The 26,949-nt window shown below is 41.2% G+C and overlaps 1 protein-coding gene across 1 annotated transcript in view; it reads right to left on the bottom strand.

The window, feature by feature from the left end:
• The window catches only part of DLEC1 (DLEC1 cilia and flagella associated protein), a 33,008-nt gene extending 6,327 nt beyond the window's left edge, over window positions 1-26,681 (bottom strand). Inside the window, exons 1-31 of the mRNA XM_069006316.1 lie at window positions 26,379-26,681; window positions 25,435-25,575; window positions 24,725-24,881; window positions 24,136-24,246; window positions 22,914-23,065; window positions 22,437-22,654; window positions 22,118-22,199; window positions 21,627-21,714; window positions 20,655-20,828; window positions 19,711-19,847; window positions 18,693-18,785; window positions 18,345-18,435; window positions 17,258-17,420; window positions 15,351-15,543; window positions 13,984-14,042; window positions 13,310-13,481; window positions 11,957-12,050; window positions 11,594-11,724; window positions 11,142-11,300; window positions 10,220-10,359; window positions 9,825-9,978; window positions 8,622-8,732; window positions 7,443-7,573; window positions 6,917-7,102; window positions 6,768-6,826; window positions 5,447-5,598; window positions 4,826-4,929; window positions 4,069-4,139; window positions 3,186-3,403; window positions 2,057-2,191; window positions 662-784 (exon numbers count right to left, since the gene is read on the bottom strand). Coding sequence (XP_068862417.1) covers window positions 662-784; window positions 2,057-2,191; window positions 3,186-3,403; window positions 4,069-4,139; window positions 4,826-4,929; window positions 5,447-5,598; window positions 6,768-6,826; window positions 6,917-7,102; window positions 7,443-7,573; window positions 8,622-8,732; window positions 9,825-9,978; window positions 10,220-10,359; window positions 11,142-11,300; window positions 11,594-11,724; window positions 11,957-12,050; window positions 13,310-13,481; window positions 13,984-14,042; window positions 15,351-15,543; window positions 17,258-17,420; window positions 18,345-18,435; window positions 18,693-18,785; window positions 19,711-19,847; window positions 20,655-20,828; window positions 21,627-21,714; window positions 22,118-22,199; window positions 22,437-22,654; window positions 22,914-23,065; window positions 24,136-24,246; window positions 24,725-24,881; window positions 25,435-25,575; window positions 26,379-26,681 — 4,302 coding nt within the window. The remainder of the gene's footprint in view (window positions 1-661; window positions 785-2,056; window positions 2,192-3,185; window positions 3,404-4,068; window positions 4,140-4,825; window positions 4,930-5,446; window positions 5,599-6,767; window positions 6,827-6,916; window positions 7,103-7,442; window positions 7,574-8,621; window positions 8,733-9,824; window positions 9,979-10,219; window positions 10,360-11,141; window positions 11,301-11,593; window positions 11,725-11,956; window positions 12,051-13,309; window positions 13,482-13,983; window positions 14,043-15,350; window positions 15,544-17,257; window positions 17,421-18,344; window positions 18,436-18,692; window positions 18,786-19,710; window positions 19,848-20,654; window positions 20,829-21,626; window positions 21,715-22,117; window positions 22,200-22,436; window positions 22,655-22,913; window positions 23,066-24,135; window positions 24,247-24,724; window positions 24,882-25,434; window positions 25,576-26,378) is intronic.
• Window positions 26,682-26,949: the final 268 nt, after the last annotated feature.

Raw genomic sequence — 26,949 nt, 5'->3', positions numbered from 1 at the left:
TGGAGCAACATTTTCTGGTTAAAGATGTTGCTGCCCATGGCAGGGGGTTGGAACTAAGTGGTCCTTTCCAACCCAAACTATTCCAGGACTCTATTATTCTACATTTCTTTCTTCAGGAATAATGATTATTAGGGCTGCTTTTATTGAATATTCTGTTATCATTCATTCAGTTTACCTTGCACCTTTGCAACGATTCATGTCAGAGAAATGCTGAGCCATTCATAAAACACTATTCAAGCCTCACATCAGCAATTGTTGAAGAGGAAGTTTCCCAGAAGAGAGATATGCTGTCCAAATTCACACAGGAAGGTGGATGCAGAGCCAGGAACAGGACTCAGCAGTCCTGAGTCTCACTCCCATTGTTAACTATTGTTATCAATAAAACCTGATGTTGTGATACCATTTCAAACCCTGGGCTTTTGTCTGGGGTCTGCTTCCCCAGACTATGCAAGAAGATGGTGACATTCCTGCCCCACAATGCTTCCAAGCTTAAAGACAAATGCAACAGATGAACAACCCCGGTGAAGGAAGGATGTACAGGATAGCAGAAACACGACTGTTTACACAGACTGGCCAGGTAACAGCAGCCTGTACATAAATTACAGGAAGGGAAACGATTATTTCCCAGTTACCTTTAGCCTTGCTGTGACAGTCGGTTTACCTTGTTGTCCAGGCTCATGAAGCCCAGCACCACCCCTTCACAGCACAGCTCAGCCTCGGTGTCCGGGAGGACGAGTGGGGTGAAGGAGATGTAAACGTCGCTGCTGCCACCTCCTGGAACCACCTGCAGCCGGGAGAGAGTGTTTAGTGCAGGGACCTGCCGGGGATTGCACAAGAACCCTCGGGACGCAGCTGCCAAAATTGAGTTGCTCAAGCAGCATGAAATCCCCCGGGCACGGGCTATGCTCAGGCTCACACGAAAATGCCAACATGTGACAGCAAAACTGACAATTACTTCAGCTGCAAATATCACTGTGGCCACTTTTTAGCATCAACAGAGTTTAAGCACAGTCACAGACCAATTCTCTAAGTACACAAACATATGTACACTGCTTGTTTTTAAAAATACCCAGTTCTACCCACTCTTACTTCCTGGCTACCTCAGGTGATTATTCCACAACTTACATATATATGAAACGTTTTTTGAAGAGTTACAAGTGTGAACTAGGAGTATTTTACAGTTCAGTTTAGTCTTGGCTATTTTTTAATTTTACATGACAGCAGGGAATGTAATCACATGCACTAGCCAGCTGCAGTGGATTTTCTGGGATTTACAGGTGGACTAAATTCTGCTTTCTTTAGGTGAACTATGCAGGTTATGGTTAAATCCTGATATTGCTGCTGGCTACACCCCACAAAAGCTGCCTCCACAGTGAGGCACTTGTTTGTCTGACCTTTCTCAGTCTCAACCACCTCAGAGCTCACTGCAGCTTCATTTCTGTCATAATTTCTTTATGTAATCTTTAGCTCATTTTAACTTGTAACTGAAACCCTTTGGCCAAAAAAAAAAAAAATTAAAAATAAAAAGAAAACTAGCACACTGATGTTTTGGGCAACCCTGTCATTCATAGCTAGATCTTTCCAATGTTGTCATTACTTTATGATATTCCTAAGGGATTGTGACAGTGTGGGCCTGTATTTGCACAACTTCCTTGTGAAGCACTGTGGGTTACAATGGTTTATCCAAAAGAGTTGTCTACAGAGTATCCCTTTCCCAGAAGCCTGATTTCCAGCTCTGCATGTTTCCAAAGCTTCAGGCTGGATGGCTCCCACATTTCACCAAGAGAGAAGACTAGAGATGCCAGTCTGGAGTACAACTAACACTTAATTCCAGTCATCAGTCCACTGCTCAGATGTAGGTAGGATGCTTTCTGTTGACCTTGCAAACTCTTCTCATTATCATCTTCAGGACCCCAAAGCCTTCCAGCCTGATGTTTCACTGCTTAGTAGAGTCTATTTCAAACCAAACTCAGAACTATCTCCTCTTTCTTCTCTGTCTCCTCTGCCCTGCAGAAAATGTGCTAAATCTAAGCACAAAGAAAATGTAAAAGCTTACAATCTGCCTTGGAGCAATGGAGTAGGGGCTGTCTGCAGGCACCCCCTCATGAGGTCGCATAAGTACAGAGATAATTTTCTCTCTTGTAGACTCCTGACTGCTGATTTCCTTCTCTTTGCTGTCAGAACCTGGAGGCTGCAGAGACATGGGGTGGGGAATGGTTAAAACTGTTACACTGCAAGGGAGGAATGTGAGTGATGTGCACACAGAACTGCTGCACTGGTCAAGAAGCGTGGCCAGCTCCAGTTTATTTCTGGCACAAAGACTGGACACGTGGATGTGTCCTGTACATTAATCTTCTCATCCACAGAGTAGCTCTCCTGGAACTGCTCCTGAGTTCCTTGGAAAATGTGCATGCTTGGGTCCTGCTCTACCTAGAGAAGCATCCAGCTAGGATACCTCTTGCCCATTATACAAACCAACACTCTGGGGCAGTACTGTTCCCTTTGTGCACAAGAAAGGTTAGAGCTGTGTTCAAAACAACTGTGCATTCTGAGCTGAAGCAGAGAAAAATGTGATTTTAGTATCTTTTCCATGAAGCTTCTGCCAGAGAAATATACATATCCTGGGAGATACCTTCTCCCTGTTGCTCCCAGCCCCTCAAGACAATAAATTGCCACATTATAATCAAATCTCCTGTGTAACAGTTGTTACCATATTCTAACAGAACCAATCTAATTTTAGCACTGGGATAAATACCTCCATATCATTAGCTGCAATTTGAAATTTGCAGGGTAGGTTCTGTTCCCTGACTGCAGCACATGTTGACACCAGAAAGCACCCATGAGAAAAGCAGAGCCAAATTAAGGAGTTTTAGTTATTTTAATTCTTTCATGCAGTAATGGCAATAGTTTGTCAATGACAGTATTTTAAATAGTATCTCTGTAGCTTTTAAAACAATTTTAAGGAGAGCTAATTGCTTATAGCTCACTCTGGAAACAGACTGCTGATCCCCATAGCCACCTACCCACGTATTGCGTGCTTGACTGGGAGAGGAGCTGCTGACATTTCTTTGAACAATCCAGCTCCTAGTTACAAGTTATATCTCCTGTTATTGTTTTCAACCCTTCATGCCAAAAAACCCATCATGTATCTCAGCAGCAGTATAAGAAACAGCCTAAGCACTGACCTCATCCGTGGTTTCCAAAGCTGGATAAATGCTTCCACAGGGAATGGCAGCTGGATCCAACTTTAACATGACCTCTGACTCTGAGGTGCTACCACTTGATGCAGCCTCGTTTCCAGCCATGTCCATAGCAGCAAAAGGGTCTCCAAAGAGCACCAACAGGTCCACCAGCTTTTCATCATCTGGCTCGTGGTTGTAAATTTCCCAGTCCAGGCGGATGTCTGAATGGGAAAGGAAAAAAGGACAATTACTTCTAGTCAGTGAGAGGACTCATGGCTTTGTTGGTACCAGAGAATCAGGATATAAAGTAACAAATTTCTGTCTGGCAACTGGATTTGTATTAAAGTGTATCTCTTAAATTTCCCACACTTTCTGTAAACTAAAATGATTTAAGATCTTGCTATAGTTTGAGCACTTTCTATATCGTAAACTATAATTAAGATAAATTATAAGTATTTTGTTTAAGCAAATGGATTTAGTAGAATTAAAAAAAAAAAGGTGATTGACTTTGCTCTGGAGAGCTTAAAATCGCACTCAAGAGCTAAAAAGACTACACAGAAGAGCCAGATGATGCCAGTAAGAAGCAGGTAGCACACCTGATTGACCAGGGTTAGTCTTGTGAGAATTTCATAAAAACAGGATGGAAAATCCTGCACAGCCACCATTTCAATGAGGGAAAACTCTGCTCCATCAGGATAGGATGTGCAATTGCATAGTAGCCACACATTGAGTCACTCTCTTATATATTATCATCATTTTTGCTAAAATATGTTCATGAGAAAACTAGTAGGCCTGTTAATTAACACAGTAATGGGTCCTTCTACTTTTGTTCTCATAAGGAACACAATGAAAGTGTCAATGTTTGCTGTACAAAAATCATCCTTACCAAAGGGAGTGGGATTGTTGAGCTGGACCCTTCGAAGGACAGGGGACCCTCCTGAGACTTGAGTGCCAAACCTGAACAGGGAACCTTGCTGTCAGTACATGCAGAGCACAGAAAATCACTGTCTGAAATCACTGAAGAGTTGTTTAAAGGTGGAAACAAATCTGGCTGCACTGGAGCAGCTCTCAGGTAAGGCATGCCCTACACTGTGAAGTACAATATTGGTTTACTTTATCAGTCTCTTTTTTTCCCTAGTTTTTTTAGCAGTCTCAGACATTTCAGGGTAACTACATGCAGTGCTGTGCTCCCCATAAACCAGCCCATACCCCTCATCCTGAGGTGCAGATGCCATTTGCTGTATGAGAGGGTTTAAACCTTCCCCTGCCACTATTGACCTTGGGGCTGCATTTCTCCTGGTCCAGGTACAGGGCCAGGGAGAAACGAGCTGTGGATGGTGAGAACTGCTGCCATGTGCCAGTTTCCATCTCCACAGAGTCAGATGAGGCTGCACTGGGTAAAATTCTACAACTGCAAGCCCAGAGCAGCAACTGCTGGCAAACCTGAGCAGCCTTGTGTGCAGATTATTTTCTAATTGTGTTGGCAGAGACAAATGTATTGATGTTCTAGAAGCAGATACTGTACTTTGACAGCCACTTTGCTGACCTTCTCATTATATCACAAGATGGAACAGGTGTGTATGTTGGCTGCAGTCCATTGGTATTTAATTCTCTGATTTCTCTGACAGTATTTTGCACTATACCTGATAATGGGTGGCTCTGGTTGCGGTCCTGTCACCTGCAGGAAGATTGGACAGCCTTTCACAGTCATTTGCATAGGAATTAATTTAGGTTGTAAGTCTCCCACCTATTAAAATGAATTTTTGCTATTAGAATCAAGATAACACCTTAGTTCTCTGTACCATAAGATTATGTTTTGCAAACTGATTGGATTTTCAAATATTTTTGACCAGTTTCTTTTGATGGCCTCTAATTCATATGCTAGCAACAACTCTTCTCAGCAGGAGAATGCAATACCTCATGCATTTATCAGCTTTCCTGCTGCTTTTCTACACAACACAATCTATGGTATTGGTAGAGCAGAGCAGTGCACTGGCCAGCTCCCAAACAGATGTTATAAATCAAATATGGATTTATGACTTCCAGTCATTTTCAAGGCACATGAAAACCTCCCAAGGAATAAACACGTCCCCCCAAAACCAAACAATTGTTCCTTACATGTTTTTGGAGGTAGTGGTATAGCAAGATCCACCCTGAATTTTTACAGAAGTCCTAAAAAACTGAAAAAGTATTTCTAACAGAAAGGCACCTGGGAAATATAATTGGTGTAAAATCTGCCATGGTAAAACCAAAACCCCACCTACCTTACAGACAAGATTATCCTGGTACTCTCCCCACATGTTGTTGTAAGCTGCTATTTCTATGGTGAGCTGCTGGAAAGCTTTCAGAGTTCCTGTGGAAGGTTGTATACAGAAAGCTGCTCCCTTCCCCTGAGACAGCAGTGCTGCTGCATACTCTGAAGGAGCACAGCAAAGAAGCATTTCATTAATTTTAAGGAAATGGAACAAAGTTAGTCTTTTGAAGAATACATAGGACCATGGTTTTAGTTGCTATTAATCAGCTTAACCCCACTGATTAAAAAAACCAAACCCTGGGATCATTTACACAGCTCACATTTATACCACTTTACCCAAGTTCCCTTCTGCAGTGGGTCTTACTCCGTTTTTTGGAGTTAGTGCTTGCCCAGAATATTTTACAGCAGGACTCCCTTCCAACAACCTGATCCAGGACTCTCTGGGATATGCAAGGCACTAACTGGTTACATGAAAACACGCTTTCAATTTGAGAAAAAGAGGCTGGGATTTGTGTCGACTGTATATTGTTCCATTAGCAGCTGTCTGTTTACCTCTGTGTGCTCTTCCATGCAAAGAATTAATTACAAAGAGCCTTTCCACATTCTGAGTCACCTAGGCCTGCATGGAATCTGTCAGAACAGCATTTTTCCAATCTTAAGCACTAATTCAACAGCTGAAAAGCTCTGTCTGTGTAACAGATACCAAACTCTATGGCAAGGTACCAATGTGTGCAAGTTTTATTTTGGATACAGAAGACACATCCACACTTCACAGCATTTTGCTCCCATTTCCTCCCTCCCTCCCTCAGTCTCATGTGGCTCCAAATATTATCATTTTTCAGTACAACACATCAGAAATGACAGATGGGCTGTGCTGTAGCTTTCCACAGTGGGGAGGGTACAGTAAAGGGTTTGAGGGAGAAAAGCCTGCTGCAGTGGTACTGGGAAACTGTGTAAGAGAGAAGGAGCCAAACATTCTGCATGTCATCCATCCCGTGTGCTGGGAGTGTTCTGGGGGTGAACTGTCACCAGAATCACCAACTTTGTTTCACACTGTTGTTTGCAAGGAAAAGAAGAAGAAGAGAGAGAAAGAAAGGGAGGAGAAAAGAGAAAAAAGCAGAAGGGGAAAATAAAGATTGACCTAATTCTTATACCATGTGGGCTTTCAAACTCAGGAATGAGCTGAGGAACTAAGTAATTTAACAGTTTAGACTTCACCAGGTACTCCAACTGTGAACAGATGTGCCTGACTGGCACATTTAGTGCTAAATATGGCATACAGTTGGCTTTCACCTTCTCTCCACTGAAGGAATTAAGTGCTCTTTTCATACCTGACTTTGCTTTTCTGGCTGCATGTTCTGTCACAGGCCCTCTTCTTTTCACCAAGTAGCTTGAAGAACATGAAAAAGCAGATCTGATTTCAGGTTTAATCCAGACCTAAATTAGTATTTGAGTCATTATGCAGAACAGCAAGACTCACAGGCAGGTTCCTCGTTCTGGAGGCAGCAAACAGGCACTAAAATACTCAGCTTCCAGTGTGAATGGAGCACTGATTCTAGTGGGATTTGTAAGAATCAGCTGACGCTTTACAACATCTTTGAATGCAACTTCAGACCCAAAGTCCAAAAGAAGCTCACACGGGCTTTGAGGCATTTGTCCTTCATCACTGCCAGAAAAATAAGATAGCACTTAGACATGGGTCTCATTTTCTTCTGCCACAGACGATTTCAGGAGATTTAAAAATGTGCAACATGCAATGAGGTTGTGATGTGCAGTGTAAAAGGACCATGCAGTCTATGATTTTTGTCATCAGCAATTTCTGCTTTTCATTTTTTCACTTCTACCCATGTAAGGATTTATTTGGGGTAAAATTTTTATCATGTATAACATGCCAACCTGCCAAATTAAAGACATATTCATTTATATGAAAAAATATAAAGATGAGCATGTTCCAAAATACTGTAATCAGACTACATATTAGAAAAATAAAAATTGGTCAGATATACCTGGCAACTCCATTGTCACTAGGTACTGAGTAGATGACATGTAGTCCCTTCACCTCTCCAGAAATGCTCAGAAAGAGGGGTTCAGCCATGTCTTCTATGCTACAGGAAAGGGTGAGGTCTTTCAGCTCACCCTAGAAAGCAAAGAATCAAGTATCCTTGTGAATGAAGCACATATCATAGAGGAAAGGCAGCCTCTGTAGGACATTTATTTTTAAAAAGTGTGTAAACTTCCCTGGATTAAACCCAGAACAATAGGATTGTGAGAAGTCTTACTGAATTGTTTTCAGTGCATTTTCTGCAGCATCAGAGCTGCTTAGAATGCAGTAGTGAGGTAAAAATTTCTGGCTGATTCTCGGCTTTGTACCTGCAGTTGTCTGTGAGCCTAGAACTGCCTAGATTTCTGACACAATTCCTATACTCCAAGCATTGAATCACAGAATCATTTAGGTTGGAAAATTCTAAGGTGATTGAGTCTAAACATTAATCCAGCACTGCCAAGGCCACCACTAAACCATGTTCCCAAGTATCACAGCTACATAAGTTTTAAATACTAACTCTGATAGTACTGAACACCTACTTTTAAACAAATAAATGAAACCTACGTCTCCAGTGACTGTAATGGGAACTAAGACACCATATCTATAGGAAGATCCTGTATTTGGGAGCATTAGCTCAGCTGTTTGAATGCCCCCGTAAAGTCTATTTCTGAATTCCGGGAGTTTGTAAACTCTGCTCCTGTATTTTGCAGACTCTCAGTCCCATCAGTCCCCTTTTAAGTTTTCAAATAACAAAATGTCATGAGCCTAGTTGCAGTCAGAAAATCAAATGTATTATATATATGCCATTCTGCTCCATATCATTCCAGATAATCCAAAGGGAGGATCTGTACACTCCAAGAGGAGTGATAAGCATTAAGAGGAAGTGTACAGGACTTCAAGAAAGGAAGAAAATGGGAACAGCTGAGATATAAAGAGGGAGGGTAGAAATTGCACACCATGTGCACTTCTTTAATTCTTGCCTTCAACTGTGGTACCTCTGAAGAAAAGCCATTTCAGAGATATTGTAGGGAAAAAAGAGCATGTGGTTTTGTACATAGAATTCCTTCGTTTTACCAGATGGAGGTGAGATGAACAAGCCACTTTTGCTGTTTTATAGAAGTGCATCAGTTTGTAAACTTACCACAGTGTTAGCTGACAGCTCAATGCAGAATTCCTTCTCTTCATTTGGGCCTAAGGTGCCACTGGTGGGGGAGACCATGATGGAGCACAAAGCTGCCTGGCTTCCAATGAGCTGCCAAACAGAAAGGACGTTCAGCTCATGCTGATTCTCTCACATTGTCTCTTCATACCACAGAGGTCTAAAAAGACCAAGCTATTCTCAGGCTTAGGACACTTTCAGGCAGCAACACCTACAGTTTAAGACTGGCTTTACAATTCTCCATGGGTGATAAGATCCTCATGCCTACATTCACTTCAAGTAACTCAGGTGCCCAGCTGAGGCTGCTGGGCTGGGAACAGAGTCACTGTCATCCCTCTCAGTCACAACCCTTTCCAGGGTGAAGCCAACCTATCTGATATTAGAGCAGGAGCCCAGCTGTGCCACACTTCTCTCCACTACAGAGGTGGGGAAGAGACAATCCTGGTGCTAAGTGACCAGCAGTACATGGAATGTACCCAGGGCTTCCACTCATTTGTTTACACATCAACATTACATATCAGGAAAAATGCTGTACATATTCCTCCTGGGCTCCAGATGCTCCAAAGTGTTTTCCTGAAGGTCCTATACCATCCATCTGCTCTGTTGGGATCCCTTGGGCACCTGAGGAACATCTTGGATGGCACTGAGTGCTTTTATGTAGGCAACTGAACTGAACCCTGGATGTCAGAGTAGATGTAAATGACCAAGGCACTGATAAATTTCCATTGACTGAAAACAGTTCAGACCACAGCTTAAATACTGACACTAAACTTAGGGCTCCTACTCTGTAAGATGGAAACCAGTCAGAATGTGAAATTTAAGCAGAATTCAGACACAATTCAAAAGTACCATAATTTCTTTGTTTCACTAAATTAAGTGCAAGCCCTAAACTGCCAGGGCACTTTGTTAAACACTCTGGTGGCTTTACATCCTATAACCCCTCACATCTGCTCGCCCATTCTCCCAGAGACACACAGACAGTAAGAACATAATGACATCAACTGGTAGCTAATCTTTTCATAAAGCTTGCTCTAAAGCTGAAGTTCTGCTCCCAAGCCAGTAAACAGCAATGACTACTCAAAAGATACATCAGAAAAGCTTTCAAGAATAGTCATTATTTGTATTTCTACAGAAATTTCAATTCCCATCCCTGCTGTATGCTTCACCCATAAGAAGAGCATTTACCTTTCCCCATAAGTATTTTGTTGGCAGCAGTGTCTGGTTAAAAAGTTTACTGGTTGCTTTGGCAGGAACTCCAGTATAAATTTCAGTGAATACTAGATGACTAGATATCAGGCATGCTTGGGGGGTCTGAACTTCAACAAAAACAGGAAGATGACTGGAAATAAACACACAGATGGTCTATTGTTATTGTTAATGAAACGTGCTAGACATAAAACAGCATGCTGGGAAGAATGATGTTTATGTTTATTTAGCAATATTAGAAATTTGACAGTTCATTGATAGGTTACACAACCCCACTCTGTTCATATTTTTGTTGTAGGAGAGGAAACTACCTTAAGTGAAAACCAGATGTGAATCTCAGAAAAAACAAAGTAAATGCTGCTTTTCCTGCTTACCTTCCTTCTCCATTTTCTACCTCCAGTTCCAGCACTGTCTGGAGACGCTGGCACTGCAATGAGGTGAACTGAACTGAAACTCTGCATAGACCCAAAGGAGGTATTTCTCCAGCTGATGGCTCGATGGTGAAAGGGGATACCTGGGAAAGGAGAGAGGGAACAGAAATGTTTTTGACACGTGCAAAGCAAAGGTAAAATGTTGAAGCCACACAATCTAATTAGGGCTTCCAAGTGTCTAATTTTTCCTCAGATGTGTGCTTTCTTTCTGCCCCTTGAGTCCCACCTGGGTAGATGTCAGGAAGCAAAGTGACAGCTTTATGAAAGCCTGGCTACACAAGGAGAGAGGACTTTGCTTCTGAGAGAAGGGCAGTCAGAGCCAAGGGCACAGCAGAGTAGCATGTGCATGGACTGAAAAGGGAACGTGAAAGAGAAGCAATCAGCCTCAGCAGCAGCATCTGCTCCCAGGCAGCAGCAAGGTGCCACAAGTGGGAAAGGTTCTTGGACAAAAGGGCAAGGAAGGAGGGTTGGGAGAGTGGAAATAAGAAGAGCTTCAGCGAGGAGTGGGGGCATTCTTGTCCAAGATGCTGGTGTGGGTGTGTGGAAGGGGGGTTCAGCAGTCTCAGCTCTACTAAAGCCTTAACCTGTTATATCAGCAGCAGCTGAAATCACTGTCATTCAGGAAATACTCCATGTCTCTTTGGATCAGGCTGGCAGGGATTTGTAATTAATGGAAGTAGAGAAAAATTGTAAAGAAGCATTTAATCTCAAAAGAACTCATGCACTTATGAAACTGTGCAGGACTAGTTTTGTAGGAAGTCACAAAAATTAGAACTTCTGATAGCTGGAAGAAATATTATAACTCCTAAGCAGAAGGAATAAAATAGCTAAGAAGGGAATACAGCCAGCTGTAGCAGTGACTTACCTCTTCATTCCTTTCAGCTAGACAAACCTGGCTTTCTTGCATCCTCCACTGTGCTGGCACCTGACACAGATTTTTAATCTCAAAGGTTCTTGACACAGTCTCACCCTGCTTAGCCAAACCAAACCACAGTGATGGAACATCAATACAAAGAAGTGGACCCTAGGACACCAGGAAATAGACATCAGATTGGACACCTCTTCCAAAATGGCCTCATTAAAGAGCTGTTATTGTCTAGGATTTACATTTGATTCATAGAGAATATCAGAAAGCAAATGCACCATATAAGGCAGAAAAATTCTGAGTATCATAGGAGTATCAACATTGACTCAATAGTTACTACAGCAAAAATAACTCCTGTTTCTAACTACTTGAGATTTCTCAAGCCATTGAGAGGCAAAAAAGCTTTATTTGGACAATGGCCAGGCCACACAGCTCATCCTCTTGTTCCTTACCCTAAAAGCAGCTTCAACATGCAGCACAACTGGCTCTGGACACAGCTCAACGTGACACTGCAGGTTACAGCTGATGACCCCAGGTTTGCTTCTAGAAATTGCAAGTACAAATTCACAGCATTTATTCACATCTAGAAGAGAAAATATCAGGCTGCTGTCACACATTTTTGTGAGAAATCACCTGCTGCAAGCCTGTTACTGAAGCTTCTGGAATCAAATTAAGTCTCCTGCTGGCTCCAGTAGGCTGGAGATCAGGTATTTTTTCAGTTTGCATTACAGCGCTCTATATATGTCATAAATTGATATAATAAATTACTGTAATTTCTTTCATTAATTGATGCTTGCAAGTCCCAGAAACTTTACCTATGACACCAGTATGAGGTTCAACTTCCATGATCTCACAGGCCGTGATTGTCTCCCATGTGTACTTGATCAATGTTTTGCTGTTGTTCCACAGCTGAAACAAATAAAATCAATGAGACAAGTAATGCACTTTAAGCTTTCATAGCAACAAGTCAATTTTCTGAGAGCTCTGATACACTGCAAACTAGATTTTGTGAGTCATCACTTATTTAACAGTGTCTTCTTCATATGGGTGAAGGTGTTCCCTCAAACCTGAAGAAAATCCATTAACCATTAATTCCAAGAACATTATCATATTTGAGACTCTTAAACTTTCCTCCCATTTTTCAAAAATGTAACAGACTTTCTAAACTTAAACTGCAAATCTTTTGAGTGCAGCTTTTTTTTTGTCAAAGGCTCTATTTGTGAGGGAGATGTAAGATCTTGAAATGTTCTGCCTGCTCTTCAGATCTAGTCAAAACATTATTTCTTAATTACAGCAAATAACTTTGTTCTCTGAAGCACAATTATCGCTAAGCTCAGTTCAAATTCTTATCTTTTTAAGACTAAAAAAACCAATTGGAAACTGCAAAGGATGTTGTTACATCATCAGTAAGTGGCTTAATTACCCCTATCACATGTGTAGCTATATTGGATTACTGAGAAGTATGAAATGGCTGCCTTAAATTAAAAAAATAAGTTATAGGAAGAGAAGTCATAAAACCAAATGCTGATTAGCAATATCTCTAAGAAAAAAATGGGAAAACCATTAACTGGGAAATGTCTTCCTGCCTGGCTCTCGCTAACAGGCCTATTTTTCCCAAGTGAGTCTAAGATCAAAAGGATCCTGATCCATAGTGAAAAGGATGCTCTGTGAGCAGACAATTGCAGCAGCATTCTTTCCCAGAATGGCCAAAGAGAAATTACCAGAACCTGCAGGAAAGAATAACATCTAGTAAGCTGCAGCATATGTGACTTTCACAGCTCTTCTGTGCTTCCTGTAGTTCTTTGCATGAACAGTGCCTCTGTTATGAGCTAATTTAATCGATTGACTGTCCCTCCCAGCTGGAACACTTCTACACCACAGGAGTGACTAAGTGATAAGCAATGGGTTAGTGATCCAGAAAAGCATTGAGAAGGGTCAAATCTGTGGTATCAAACAGGAGAGATGAAAAAGGAACAAAGGCTGCTGCCTGGAGTGTAGGGCTGAGCAGGCTGGGTAGGGCATTTCAGTGCAGACCCTCCCCAAGTCACAGCCTCCTCTAAAAACATATCGAAATAACTAAAATACCACTGACTGATACCTTCTAATAACACCTACGACATCTAGTGACACAAAACACATGACAACAGTGAAGTCAAAAGCACACAAACCTTAAATGTTTTCTTGACATTTACACCAATGAAGTTTTCTCCAGGGACAATAATGGCATATGGTTCCAGAAGAAGATGAAAGGGTTCTGTTGATCCTTTAACTTCTATTTCCAGTGCTGTTACATCCCCTACTCTGCATTCTGGGATGTTATGAAGCATCCCCTCTTCTAAACTTTGGGAGGAAATATGGTAGAATCATCAAATATGTTAAGCTGGTGTTAAATTGGATCCTGTCTTTTAATTGCCAGATCAAAACTGATAACCATCAAAAGATTCTCAAGTACAGACTGCCCGTGTGCAATTAGCTCAGCTGGGGACAATTAAAAACTTCATTATTCTTTAAGGTACTCTAGTTGTCCCAGTCTGTCCATGAACAAGTATTTAAGTCACAGACTGCTGAGACAAAGAGTAGTAGCAGGAAACCCTGGAAAATAAGCAGACAAAAATGACAGTGTTATCTTTTTCCAAGACAGGAAAAGCTAGGGCCAGGCATGTGCCTGGGCATGGGGGAGGATATCAGAGATGCTCTTTGTACCACAACTACTTCTGCAGATAATATTCTTTATACTTGTCAATCCATCATCACCAAAAAGAAGAAAAAGCCCAGTAACTTAATGTAATAGCACAAATAAATTGTGGCTACATATCTTACTGGGAAATATTTCTCGGCTTACCAAGGTGATTCTGGAATGTCCCTCAGTACCATCTGAATCACACTGTGATAACTCTTCAGCTGCACAGATGAAGGAGAAAAGGATTTTAGCATCAAGTAATCAGTTATGCTGAGGATCAAAAAAAAGATGGAAAAGTAATGTAAAGGATGAATGATCAACATTGGAGTACTAAGCTCCAATAAACAATATTCAAACTGTAGAGTTACTAAAAGAAAACATGTTTGACTGCAAAACATTAAGCCAGATTCTGATCTCATGGTGTATAGTTCCAAGAAAAATACTCATTTTTTACATGCCTGTTATTATTTCCCTTGCATATTGCATACTACACACAAGCATCTGCAAAGGCTCCCCAAATTAGGCTCAGTACTGCTGCACTAATTGAGAAGTTTCTTCTAACTGCTCCAGAGTATTCAGCTTAATTGACCATCAATCTGATCTTGAGTAAGAAACATGACTTTGCCATCATGGGAAGAGAATGCCTTCTTTATTCTGATGGAGGGGGGAAAAAAGAAACACAGAAACAGGCCTTAAATCTGCAGGGCTTTGCAAAAGCCTTGTTTGTAGACAGATACTAATTTCAATGTATATTTTAATTCAATATATATTCTATTAACTAATCATTTTTAAAAAGCCACGTAGTTTCTCTTCCATACATATTTGAGATATTTCTTATGTCTGTCAATCAACACAGCATGGGACATTCCAACTCTTGGGCTTTCTTTGGATCAAGTTTCTCTAAATACAGTGAGCTCATGCTCCTTATTTACAGGGACAAGGGAGCAGAAACTGAGAGAACAGTCCCTGGGACAATTGCATTCCAACATCCTTGCACCCCTCTTTACCCACAGCTGCACACAGCAATTCTCTGCCAAAGGCTCCTACTATCCCCTGAATTCACCACTCAGCTCTTCACAGGATCCATTTCAGGCCAAAAAAACTACAGCTGGAAACAGTTTAAATAATCACAGTTTGTTAACCAAGTTATTTAGGCTGGAGTAGGCACAAGACATGTCCCCAAAGGAGAGGGGGAAGGAGTAGGAGCTGGTAGAGGAGCCGACAGAGGGGTGAGGATGGTAACTTCACCAGCCAGCACAGCTGCAGCCATGAGGATGTGTCCACAATTTCAGTGTAAAATTAACTGTGTCCAGTCAGTCCTCAAAATTACATGAGATCAGAAAGTGTCTCAAATTTTGCAGTCAAAACATGTTTTCTTTCAGTAACTTTCTACATTTTGAACACTGTTTATCAGAGCATAGTACCAGCTAATTAAATTTAATTTAGAAAAGTTGCACAGCAAGGATTTTATGACTTGCATAAAAATACACAGCTGGAGTTTGCAGATAGGAAAGAATCACGAGCCATACCTCCAGTGGAGTGTAAGTGAGAATAAACTCATGATCTGCACAGGGAAGCAAAACTCCCTGCTCAGGATTTAGGGAGAAGGCTGACTCTGTGTCTTGGTTGTATTTGACCTTTGTAAAGTCTGCAGTTTCTTCTGGTATTAATGGTTTCAGATTAGGCTTTGTTATCTGCCAGAAGAAGGGAAGTTCTACATGGCTGCAAAGAAGTCAATAAACAACAAAAAAGCTATGATTAAAAATCTGATATTTTTGAGAAAAAATATATTAAGAAAGTGTTCAGATCCTTTTTCCAGGTAGAAAATTCCTGTCTTTACAGATTACAGGAGTTTGATTTACCAGTCTTTGTGAGCCACAAAGCTGATGAGGCAGCATAGAGTCAGAGTATATGAATTGTATAAAGAACATGCTAATAAGTGAAAGTAAATTTTATAAATGTGTAAGATATCTTAACACTTTCTTGCCTTATTTGAACTTGTCCTATAATCCAGCTTTTAGAAACTCTACAATTCTTCTTTCAAGGATCTGGGATGAACAGGACCATTCCTGCTGACACCAGTACATTTGCCTTGGATCACTGCTGATGACCTGCATCACCATTCTGAATTTAATCCAAGTCCAACATGTGGTCTTTAAAATGTCAACAAACACAATGGCTCCAGCTAAAATTACAGTCATGGCTCTGCCACACTCTTTGCAATCCAGAAAAGGCTGCTAAACTAGGTTGCTTCAGCAGAAGTGTATTCCATGGAATGTCTTCATGGGTTTGAGAACCTTGATCATGCTGACCTCAAAAATTCTGCCTTAGTAAAAGGGAGTAAGGACACTGGAATTTGAAAGTATCACTGGTAAAACTGGACATTTACAATTTCATGTATCACTTTCTGTAGCAGAAAGAAAGTTTTTTCTTCCTGCTTCTGTGGAGTTTACTCTCAGCCTGGCCAGCTGTGCTTTATACAAATGCTGACACCAGATGTGCAGGGACTGGTGTGGTGATTACAGCACAGAGAAGATGTGGAAATTGGCACAGTCACATCCTTTGTCAGTTTACAATATCCAGTTCACCAATCACACTTTCTTTACCCAACCATCGGCCTGTTCTGGCATTATGCAGGTGTGGTTTCCAGGCCACAAAACCAACTGCCAGATACTCACTGTAGCATGTAACAATTTACATTGATATGCCTAAAACCAGCACTGACCTCCTCACTGCTTTGATGGTCTGCAGCCCCTCACTGCTGCAATCATGCACAAGTGTATTTCTGTTAAAGTCTGACTGATTTTGAGCAAAATCAGGATGCCACTATGTTCAGTGTGGTGTAATTATCCATAAGGACACATTCCTAGACTACAAATTGAATTTATATTTAAATCTATTAGGACTCAATAGTAGGAACCATGTGAGCATTTTAATGTGAGTTAATTACATTGGGCTCCCGTTTTAATCAGTGGAGATCCAGTGGAGTCCAGGATGTATTGTGACTTTTCTACGGAAGATGTCTACTGTCAGAATTGCATCCTTGGAAGCATCTCTTCCCTGCACTATGAAAGGAAAAGAGTGCTCAGCTCAGCTGCACAAGTATATGTAGCAGACATGCAAAATTACATAAATCTCACCAGGATCACCCTGTAAGTATTTCCTACAACCATGTATATTTATGAATCTTTGGTAGATTAGCCTCTACTGAAGCAAATATATTGACCTTGGCTGATGGTTGCCATAATGTCTGATCTACGTACAATGTTCCTTGAACCTTAATTACCAAACAATGGAGCAAAAAGAAGCAAAGATTCTGCACAAAATTTATCAAGGGCATGAAGGTTTCTCCAGCTTGAGAGAGCACAGTATGACAAATGAGATCCCTACCAGTATGCCCAGACTGCAGAGCATTACTCTAATAGCAGCTACGTACGTGGAGTTCTTTATAACCAGTGTCTTCTCCTCAGTGGTGTGTGGGTTTTGGGGCTCAAATCGTATGAGATGCTGTGCTGTTACATGAGTGACTTCCCCCAGTTCAGGTTTGCTTTCTCCACCCGTGACAAACAAAAGCTCCAGAGCAACCAACTCTCCAACCCCTGGAAGAAATAATTAGGTGTTGCTGTTTACCATCTGACTGTTAACATAGTTCATTTAATCAATAGCAAATGTCACTAATGGCCATTGCTGATCATATCTGGTGTTTCCTCAAGTTTCAGAACTCCAATGTGTTGACTGTACAATATTTTCCTGATGTTCTTTGTTTATCAGTATGTATCAATAGAGACCTTCTGTTCATGAATTTCACAGATTTTCACAGGGGTTTCAGGGCCACAGCTTCAGCTCACATCAGCATCTTTTCACTGAAGTGAGCAGGGTGTTTACAGTGGTTGACAATGTGGCTCCCAGATGTTTTGAGAAGTGTATTAAAAATTAAAATAAACAGTATATCAAAATTAAAATAAGCAGCAAATGAAGTGGTAAAAAAAAAAACCAAAGTAAATACCTGTGATAAAGTGATTCAACAAACTACAAGCCAAGCCTCATGTTATAGCACTCACAGTTACATTACAGTACAAGCACTGGCATTTACAAGAATTTGAACTGGTTTCCTTAGCTAATCCAAAGACTTCTTACCTCTCCTGAACACCCTCATCTAAGATGTGCCCTAAATTGGGTTCATTTCTGCCCTGTTACACCTGATGTTTCATAGTTGGTCAAGTTATCTTATTGATAGAAAAGTAAGAGACGAGTTGCACCTGGCAATCGGTTTTCTTTGCTGTAATTTGGTGACATTTTACATTTGGATTTTTGGCTACAAGTTAAGAGCTCAGTGTTTTCTGAATCCAGTGTATTCCATGCACTGGGAAGGAGCAGTAATAATACAAAAAAAAAAAAAAGTCATCAGGGGACACAGTATTTGCTTAATCCAATCACATAAAATGTTACCATCACTTCAGGCCAGCAATCACCACTCACAATATCTGAATATCTGTGGAATTAGAAACATGCTAGAAACAAACCTGTGACTGTCACATAACTGACTGGATAATTGTCACACAAAATGGTGAATGTTTGCTGTGAGGCTTCTGGCAAATAAGGGAAAAACACTACCTGAAAGAGAGAAGGGAAATAGCAAGGTCTGTAACTGATTTCTCTGTCCTAAGTAATACACTTCAATTTGCAAATATTCCCTGAAAGGACAGTTTTTGTAATTAGTAATTAAAACTTATACTAGCAAGAAACAGTCAGAGTCATTTTTTGCTCAAACAAACCCAAAACTGCAAGGTCTGGCCAGATCTTCTAAAATGATCTTGCCTGTTAATTTATCTGGTAAAGTCAAAAAACTTCCTTTGGCATTTGGCACTAACCTCTACTGTTGCATTCTGCCCTGGAACTAGCTCCAAAACAGCAGGCTGGATCCCAAAAGGATCCTGTATCACAAAATCATCAGTGACAGCCACCTAAGGTATTAAAACAAAAAAGAAAAAAAAAAAAAAGATTAATAAATTTAATTGACCAGGTTGTTGTGTTTAAAATACAGGGTTACCAGAAACAGGCAGTGTATTACAACATCACTGTTTTTCCCTCTTACCATACTTTTTTTCACACATCTCAAAAGAATGTGGTGCATAAATATGGCTTAATTAGACAAAAAAAAAAAAATACTCCCTGCTTTATAATGACCTTGGTGAAAGCAGAAGGGAAAGTGCAGTCTCTGAAGACAAATGACAGTGTCAGAAGTCCTAATACTCATTTCCTTTCATAGAACAGCTCTGCCTGAGACAGGGGCTCTGTCTGTTCTTCCAGGCTTAAAACTCTGAGTTGAAACTCTGAAGTCTCTGGAGGGACAACCTGGCCCATCTGCTTTTTCTCCAGTACCAAAAATGCCAGTCTACCTGTCCCATTTTATCTCCTTTGTCTGTTTCACTTAGGCCCTGCTTTGTGATGGGGAGCTAAAGACAGAGCAAGGCTGGAGTGGATTGCTGTGTCTACAGGAGCAGCAAGGTCAGTAAGGGATGATTTTTTTGTGAGGAGGGAGAGGAAATTACTTCAAGCAATGCTACAACTGATTGCATTTCTATTTGCTTTAAGGGCAAGGTTGAAGTTCAAGCCAGTTTTCTTTTCCCTCATCTATGCCTCAGTTTACTTCTCCCCTGAGTAAGACAACCTGTTCCAAAGGCAAGCCGGAGCACAAGGAGAAGGTACAGCCATCCAAGGAGATTGGTCTTGAGGATAAAGGTGAATTCCTGAAGGAATGGCACAATGCAGATGTCTCCAGCAAGGCCTTATGACTTCTGTGCTAATACACCATGACAGGCTCAAAAGGCCTTTACACCAGGGCACCTGCACCATGCTGGGTCCAGTATTTCCCTTCCAATCACTCACCCCGGAACCAGGAGCTGGACAGGCTTTCTCTGGCATTATAGAGAACTTCCCAGTCCTAAGCCCCTCATTTCTGCACAAAGTTGTTGTTGTTTTTATTCCTCTGACAAGGCAGGCACCACAGTCTATAACGTCAGGCACTGCAAGGAGTAACACAGAAAATCAGACTCCAGAGACAGAGAAGGCTGCTGATTAAACAACTCTTTACAGACATTACTGCATGTGAACGTGCCAGGTTTTGCAATCCTAAACCTCCTCAAATTCTTTCCACTTGGAAGTTGGACAGTGTGAGATGTACATTTCTACATTCATCTTACAATTTAATGATGTAAGATGATCTTTCCTCCTTAAAGATTATTGAATGATAAAAAGTAAGATGATTTTTTTTAGAAAGGCTCAGTGTAACAGGAAAGGTGAATTTACAAAAAATCAAAGCAAATTTTTTGCAAAAGTAATCCTGTTTGTTATAGTTGAGGTTAGATATCTGAAGAGGTACAGGTATACCATATCCACATATATTTAATTTCACATTCCATGAATACTAATTAATAGCATAAAATAGTTATAATTAAATCATAATTCTATAATATTTAGAATTAGTAATTACAATTAGGAGTTCAGAAAGCAACAAAACACAAACCTAGAAATGTGGCTCCTACTCACACCTCTAATACAGTGAAAAAAAAGAGCCTAAGATGGCAAAAACAAATAATTGAGGAAAAATTCAACAGGATTACATTTTAATAACTGATGAATCTATGATGAATGAAAATGAGATAGATATCACAATGTAGAAATGGCACTGCCAATTTTTTCTACACTTGTTTTGTCACACAAAATTGAAGACAGTCAAATAAAAAAACCCCAAGTCTGCTTATCTTTAGAGAAATTTAATATTTGGACACTACTGGCATGTTAATACTGGAAGTGATCTGGACATTACTGACATGTTAATACTGGAAGTGATACTTTAGCTTGGACTGGGATGACAAAAGGTTCTGATACTTGACTCTCCACTAATATATGATCTTCATAATCTCCCAGATATTCAGGAATAAACTGGACTGTATACTGGCATGCCATTCCAGGAGCAATCATTCCTCCCTTTCCTGGATATTTTCCTTGGGCAGGAAAAAAAAAAAAAGGCAGAAAATTAAAACAAAATTTAAAACCTCCTCAAATTGGCAGTGATATTTATGATCACATCTTCCTCTGGAAATGTGCCTGTAAACTCCCCTCATTTGTTGCCTAAATCAAGCTGATAAAATGGGATGAGCACAAGAGGCCTGGCAGTGCAATCTGGGAATGTGCACATGTTCCAGGGAGCTCAAAGATTGTTTTGTCTGAAATATGCTCCTCATAAACACAGAAAACAGCAAGGAGAAACTGGAGACATGACCCAGTTTTGCTTTGCCACAAGACAAGAGGGCTTACATGGAGGCATCTAACTCCTTCTAAATATTCCTCCAGTTCCTGGGGTATCCCAATCTCCTGAGGCAATCTATCCCAGTATCTGGCTATCCTACTGCAGGAAAGATTATTTTCTTAACTTTCCTCTAACCTACCCTTCCTTACTGCAACTGAAGTGTGTTATTTCTTGCCCCCTCCTCCTAATTTTTTCAGTGGAAACTATATCTGTTCCTAGATGAATTTTGGGTAAGACTCGATCTAGGTATTCCACCAATACATTTCAATCTAACATCAAACACTTTAATTTAGCCTTCTTGAATTCCTCATTAGACCATTTCAATCTGCTTATGAGTTACATGTGAATGGTAATAAGTCAGCCTTGAATTTCTAAAGAACTGAGCACTATGGATAACAGAACAAAACAGAACATCTCTGAAAAATCTTTGTTAGAGCAGGTAAATTAGATTTTTTATGCATTAACATTTTAAAGGTAGAAGAAGAACCCTTACCTGGCCAAATGAAAAATACTGAAGTAGAAGGGGGGATAAGTCTTACATGTTGACCTGTTGAAGTGATGTTTTGTAGCTCTATAGTCATCTTCATTTAAAAAGAAAAGAAAAGAAAATGCTCCATTGTATTTATCATCACTCATTAAAATATTTGCAATTCCCTGGTACTACTAAGACTGCTAGGAGTAACTACTTCATCATCACAACCAACCCCAACATCCCAGTTTATTCAATAGAGGCTGAATCAAGTAGTACCAAAACAAAGCAGAGACTGAGAAGGACCCATTTAATCTTTAAATGGTTTGTGTGTCAGTGGCAGGTGTGAAAGAATATCTTCAAGGAAGTTAAAGGGTCATTAATTCAATATACAGAACAAAATCAGACTTTTATTAAAATTCAGAAAGACTACAGATTGGGTGAAAAACGTAGATCATGATAGGACATAATTCTCCAGGGAGGCAGAATTAACTCTCTACAAAGAACCTTCTCACCTCATAAACCTGCCCAGCTTTATCATATGAAAACAGGACAGAAGGTGGATTGGCAAGAAACACAGGAACAAATGAGGTATCACTGAAAGATAAAAAAAAGGAGACATTATCTTCTTGCCTAGTTCTCTAAATACTGATAAAATGAGAAATTGCAAAATGTCTCCTTTGGCAGAAACAAAATATCATAAAGACATACTTTGTTATTAAGAGACTATATAAGAAATTTAGCTCAAAATATCTCTGGGTAAATCCACAGCAATTCTATAGTGGAGCTCTGTGTGCTCCAGCTCAGAATCCAGAAACTGTACACACTGCATACCCTTTGGTATCTTCTGCTTTTCTTCTGGCTATGATTTCTTCCACTTTTTCTTGAGAGATTACAAGAGATTTGCCTCCATGCAGAGTGTTGGGTAGGAAAAAGCGTGGGTTCTTCAAGTAATTCTGTCTTTTCTCAAGTCTGGCAAGACACTCACTTATCTCCTCTGCTTTCCAGGCCTTACTTTCTTTCCCAGCTCGTTTCTGTAAGGCTTTAGTAGTCTTTGAAAAACAAGAGTGCATCGTGCAACATTAAACACAGTGATTTTGAGAATGCTGAAAAAGGGAACTGCACATGTCTAACTAAAGCTACACAGCAATGAAAATTTATATAGCAAATACAGTGTTTCTCCCTTTTTAACAGAGTAAATAAATTAAGTACTGGAGTCAAATCCACAATGGGTTGATATTCACCCTTTGTTGCAGAAACAGCAAGAGGCCTTACAGATCAGACAGACTAAAACAAACTTGTAAAATGTACCTTACTCATGGTTTTAGCCTTGAGACTAGAGTCTGGAGTTGAGGACAGAGTCGAAGACACACTTGTCACACTGCCAGGCAGGTAGATACTCTTGTCCAGTGAAAAAGCACGTTGTTTACGGGTCCCTTTCAGGTATCCAGGTTCTGATGCTCCTGCAATTCAAAGAAAAAAAAAATTCTGTAAGAGGAAAACATGAATGATAAGCATGAATAAGAATGATAAACATGAAAACATTATTTAGTCTAAGCATAGGTATATGAGTTTTTATTTTAAGTCTTGTTGATAGCAAAAATACAGTTTAAATCCTCTACAATTTAATTTATATTTATAACTTATTTTGTACAAACAAAGCTGAGTGCTTTAATAAGAAAGCTTTTAGAAGCACTAGTTAAACAGGCTGTATACAGTTACATTACTCCCAGACAGATATGTTAACCTTACATGTGAGTGGGACTTAGAATGCCTTGTTCAGTTCACAAAAAGATCTATATGATGGACTTCTGACAGCCAGAAACTTGACAAAAACAGGATATACCACCTAGTCCCATGTTCCTATGGTTAGACAGCAAAACTGCCACCAAATTTGAGATGTGAGATTTTTCCCTATGGAACACCAAATCTTGAAATCTGTGACTAAGTTGATTACTCTGAAATGTTTATTTTGGCTTGACTGAAAAAATTAATTTCAATGATCCTAAAACCTTTCATCTTAGCTCAGACGTAAATAAAAGAAGTAAAGAAGTCTTGACCTTGACCAAAATATTTTTCTTACTGATTGTCATATGCAAATAAAACTAATATATTTCCAGAACTGGAAAATTTTAAACCCTAAATCAAGAAAACAATTACATTTCACTGAAAATAGTTTTTACTTTAATGTAACTGCTTCCCTTCACTGTATACAAGATGTAGTTGCAGCTTCTGTGCTAATGAAATTGGATAGAGATAGAACTCAGAGTTTTTGTGTGAGATGGAAAGAACTGTAAACAAATGTGCAACAACCATTAAACACCATATTGAAGAACATCTAAACTCAGTAGTTTTGAATTTATCAATTTTACTTTGAGAATGTGCCCTTAGTGGAATATTATGCTTAAAATAATAGAGTCCCTTCTGCTTTGGCAAGAAACTCTAAAAATATACTCAGATCTGCTACATCCTCCAATACTTTAATTATAGAGTGTTCTAGAAAGTCTAAATTACTTTCTGCTTTAAAAGTTACTTTTTGGTGCTTTAGCAAGAGGTAGTTTCTCAGTGATGTAATCCTCAGGACAGATTAAATTATTTTTTCTGAGAAGTTCATTATCCACAATCCACCGAAAAGAAGATGCCACTGCAACAGAAAAGCCAACAAACAAAGGACAATCAAAAAAGGCAAAATATTAGCCCCTTAAAATACACTATCTTGATCAATCCAAAGTAATACTTTTACACCTCATCCCTGTCAGGTTATATTTTTTTATAGAGATATAATCTGGTATTTTAATCCCAAAATCTGGACATGTACCTCCACAGTTCTAAATTCAGCTGAAACCCAGCTAAGCACCCTTTGGAGAAACGTTTAATCTGTATGTTGCTGCTATATATCAAGGTATGTATGCTTGTAATATTTAAGTGGTAACCCTTCAAATTCAAATTTAATACCTTGAACATGACCTGGTTGTTTGGTTTCTCAGTGTTAACCAGATGTTACTCTACTTGAACGTCAGCACAAAATCCTTCCAAGTCACTCTGTTGATGTAAAGACCACTCCAAACTGGTCTCCAGGTACCATAACCATGTCCTGGGGGGCAACATTCCCGAATCCTCACCTGGTGGCAGCCCCATTTTGTGGAAATCTTCCCCTGCATCAGCCTTCATCAGATTTAGAACCCTTTCTTCTTCAGCTTTGGCTCGGGCCTGGGCCTGAATGATCTCCTCTTCTGCTTTGTCAACTTCCATCAGTCGGCTCTTATACTCAGCAAGAAGCTGCCATGGGTATGGGTGAATAAAGAGAAATCTGAGCTGTTACAGGTAGATGTTTTTTGTTTGTCTTTGAGAGGTAAACAGAGACAGATTGGTAAAACATCACTACTTTACTAGCATAAACTAGCCTGATAAAACACTGCCATTCCATGATGACACAAAACAGAAAAAAAAAAATACCTGTGGCTAAAATCATCCAGCATCAGTCTCTTCTTTTACACACTGACAACAGCCACTGGGGTGATGACAAGATAAGAAACCTGGGGCACTGATCAGCAGGTACAGGGGAAAGTTTTCAGCCAGTACAATAGGCATTTAAAGGGCTACTGCTTTTACTGGTTGCACTCTGTGTCTGAAAAGCCAACTAGAGATAACAACATCATGAAGGAGCATGTGAATATTAACTTACATGAAAGGTTCCATGGGAAACTGTGCTCAAGTAAATTTCCATTAAAATGTCAATTGTAGAATCAACACCTGCCTTTTAATTTTATTTTACAGAAGATCTAAGCAGCAACTAAAGAGCTCCAAACTCTGACTTGGTTTGGACTTGTACCTTCTCTAGCTCATCTGCATAACTGTCCTGATAAACACTGTCTTCTCCTTGGGACTCAATCCAATTTGTTGCCATGTCCACCTCAAAAACATCTCCAGTGTACAGGTCCTTAAAGGCACTAGCCAGCAGATGGGAGACGTCCTGGGGAAAGAAAATGAGGATGTTTAGAGCTTAAAGCCCGATATAGGATGGGAAGAGATCACTAGGTGCATGCAAACAGCTGGAATAAACAAATGGGAAAAGGTAGCTGGAAAGGGGATGTGTATGCACAGGATTACTGAGGCGTGGAGGTGTGGATGTCTGCGAGTGTGTGCTGTGGGACAGTGTGTCTGTGCTGGCTGGCTGGACGTGTAGGTGATGGTGATGGACACGGTTCTCTGTGTGCACCGTGTGTGTGATGGTTTGTGCAGGGATGGGGCTGTGTGAGTGGGGAGAGTGTGTGTGAGGGAGATACAAGCACTGTACAGGGGATGTTTTTGTGCAACAGTCCTTGTGTAGGGTGTGTGTTTGTGCCCCAGGGTGTGTGCAGGAGTATGTCAGTGTGTGTGGTACTGTTTCTATGGGGGTTTGTGTGTGCAGCTGTGTCTGTGTGTGTGTGTGACGCTGTTTGCAGGGGGATCTGGTGTGAGGCTGTGGGTGTGTGTTTATGAGGCTGTTTACAGGGGGGGTCTGTGTGTGAAGCTGATTGCAGGGTGGTCTCTGAGTGCTGGTGGGTCTGAATCTGTTTACAGGGGGGGGTCTCTGTGTGCAGGTGTGTCTGTAAGGCTGTTTGCAGTGGGGATCTCTGTGTGCAGGGTGGTCTGTGTATGTGCGTGTCTGTGTGTCCCAAGGGTAAGTGCAGGTCTGTGTGTGTGTGAGGCTGTTTGCAGGGTCTGTGTGCAGGGCTCTGATGCTATTTGGGGCTATGCTATTTGTGCCCGTGCTGCCCAGCCCCGCTGCGTTACCTGCGGATTTGGGCTGGAGCTCCCCTCAGCCATGTCCAGCCCGGCGCTGGGCTCCTGCGTGTCGGGGCTGGGGCTCCCCTCAGCCATGTCCAGCCCGGCGCTGGGATCCCGTGTGTCGAGGCTGGGGCTCCCCTCAGCCATGTCCAGCCCGGCGCTGGGCTCCTGCGTGTCGGGGCTGGGGCTCCCCTCAGCCATGTCCAGCCCGGCGCTGGGCTCCTGCGTGTCGGGGCTGGGGCTCCCCTCAGCCATGTCCAGCCCGGCGCTGGGATCCCGTGTGTCGAGGCTGGGGCTCCCCTCAGCCATGTCCAGCCCGGCGCTGGGATCCGGTGTGTCGAGGCTGGGGCTCCCCTCAGCCATGTCCAGCCCGGCGCTGGGATCCGGTGTGTGGAGGCTGGGGCTCCCCTCAGCCATGTCCAGCCCGGCGCTGGGCTCCTGCGTGTCGGGGCTGGGGCTCCCCTCAGCCATGTCCAGCCCGGCGCTGGGATCCGGTGTGTCGAGGCTGGGGCTCCCCTCAGCCATGTCCAGCCCGGCGCTGGGATCCCGTGTGTCGAGGCTGGGGCTCCCCTCAGCC

This window comes from Aphelocoma coerulescens, chromosome 2, assembly GCF_041296385.1.
Source record: "Aphelocoma coerulescens isolate FSJ_1873_10779 chromosome 2, UR_Acoe_1.0, whole genome shotgun sequence".
In the NCBI taxonomy this organism is placed as follows: domain Eukaryota; kingdom Metazoa; phylum Chordata; class Aves; order Passeriformes; family Corvidae; genus Aphelocoma; species Aphelocoma coerulescens.
Note: the sequence above shows the minus strand (reverse complement) of the source record. Positions and strands in the feature narration are given on the sequence as shown.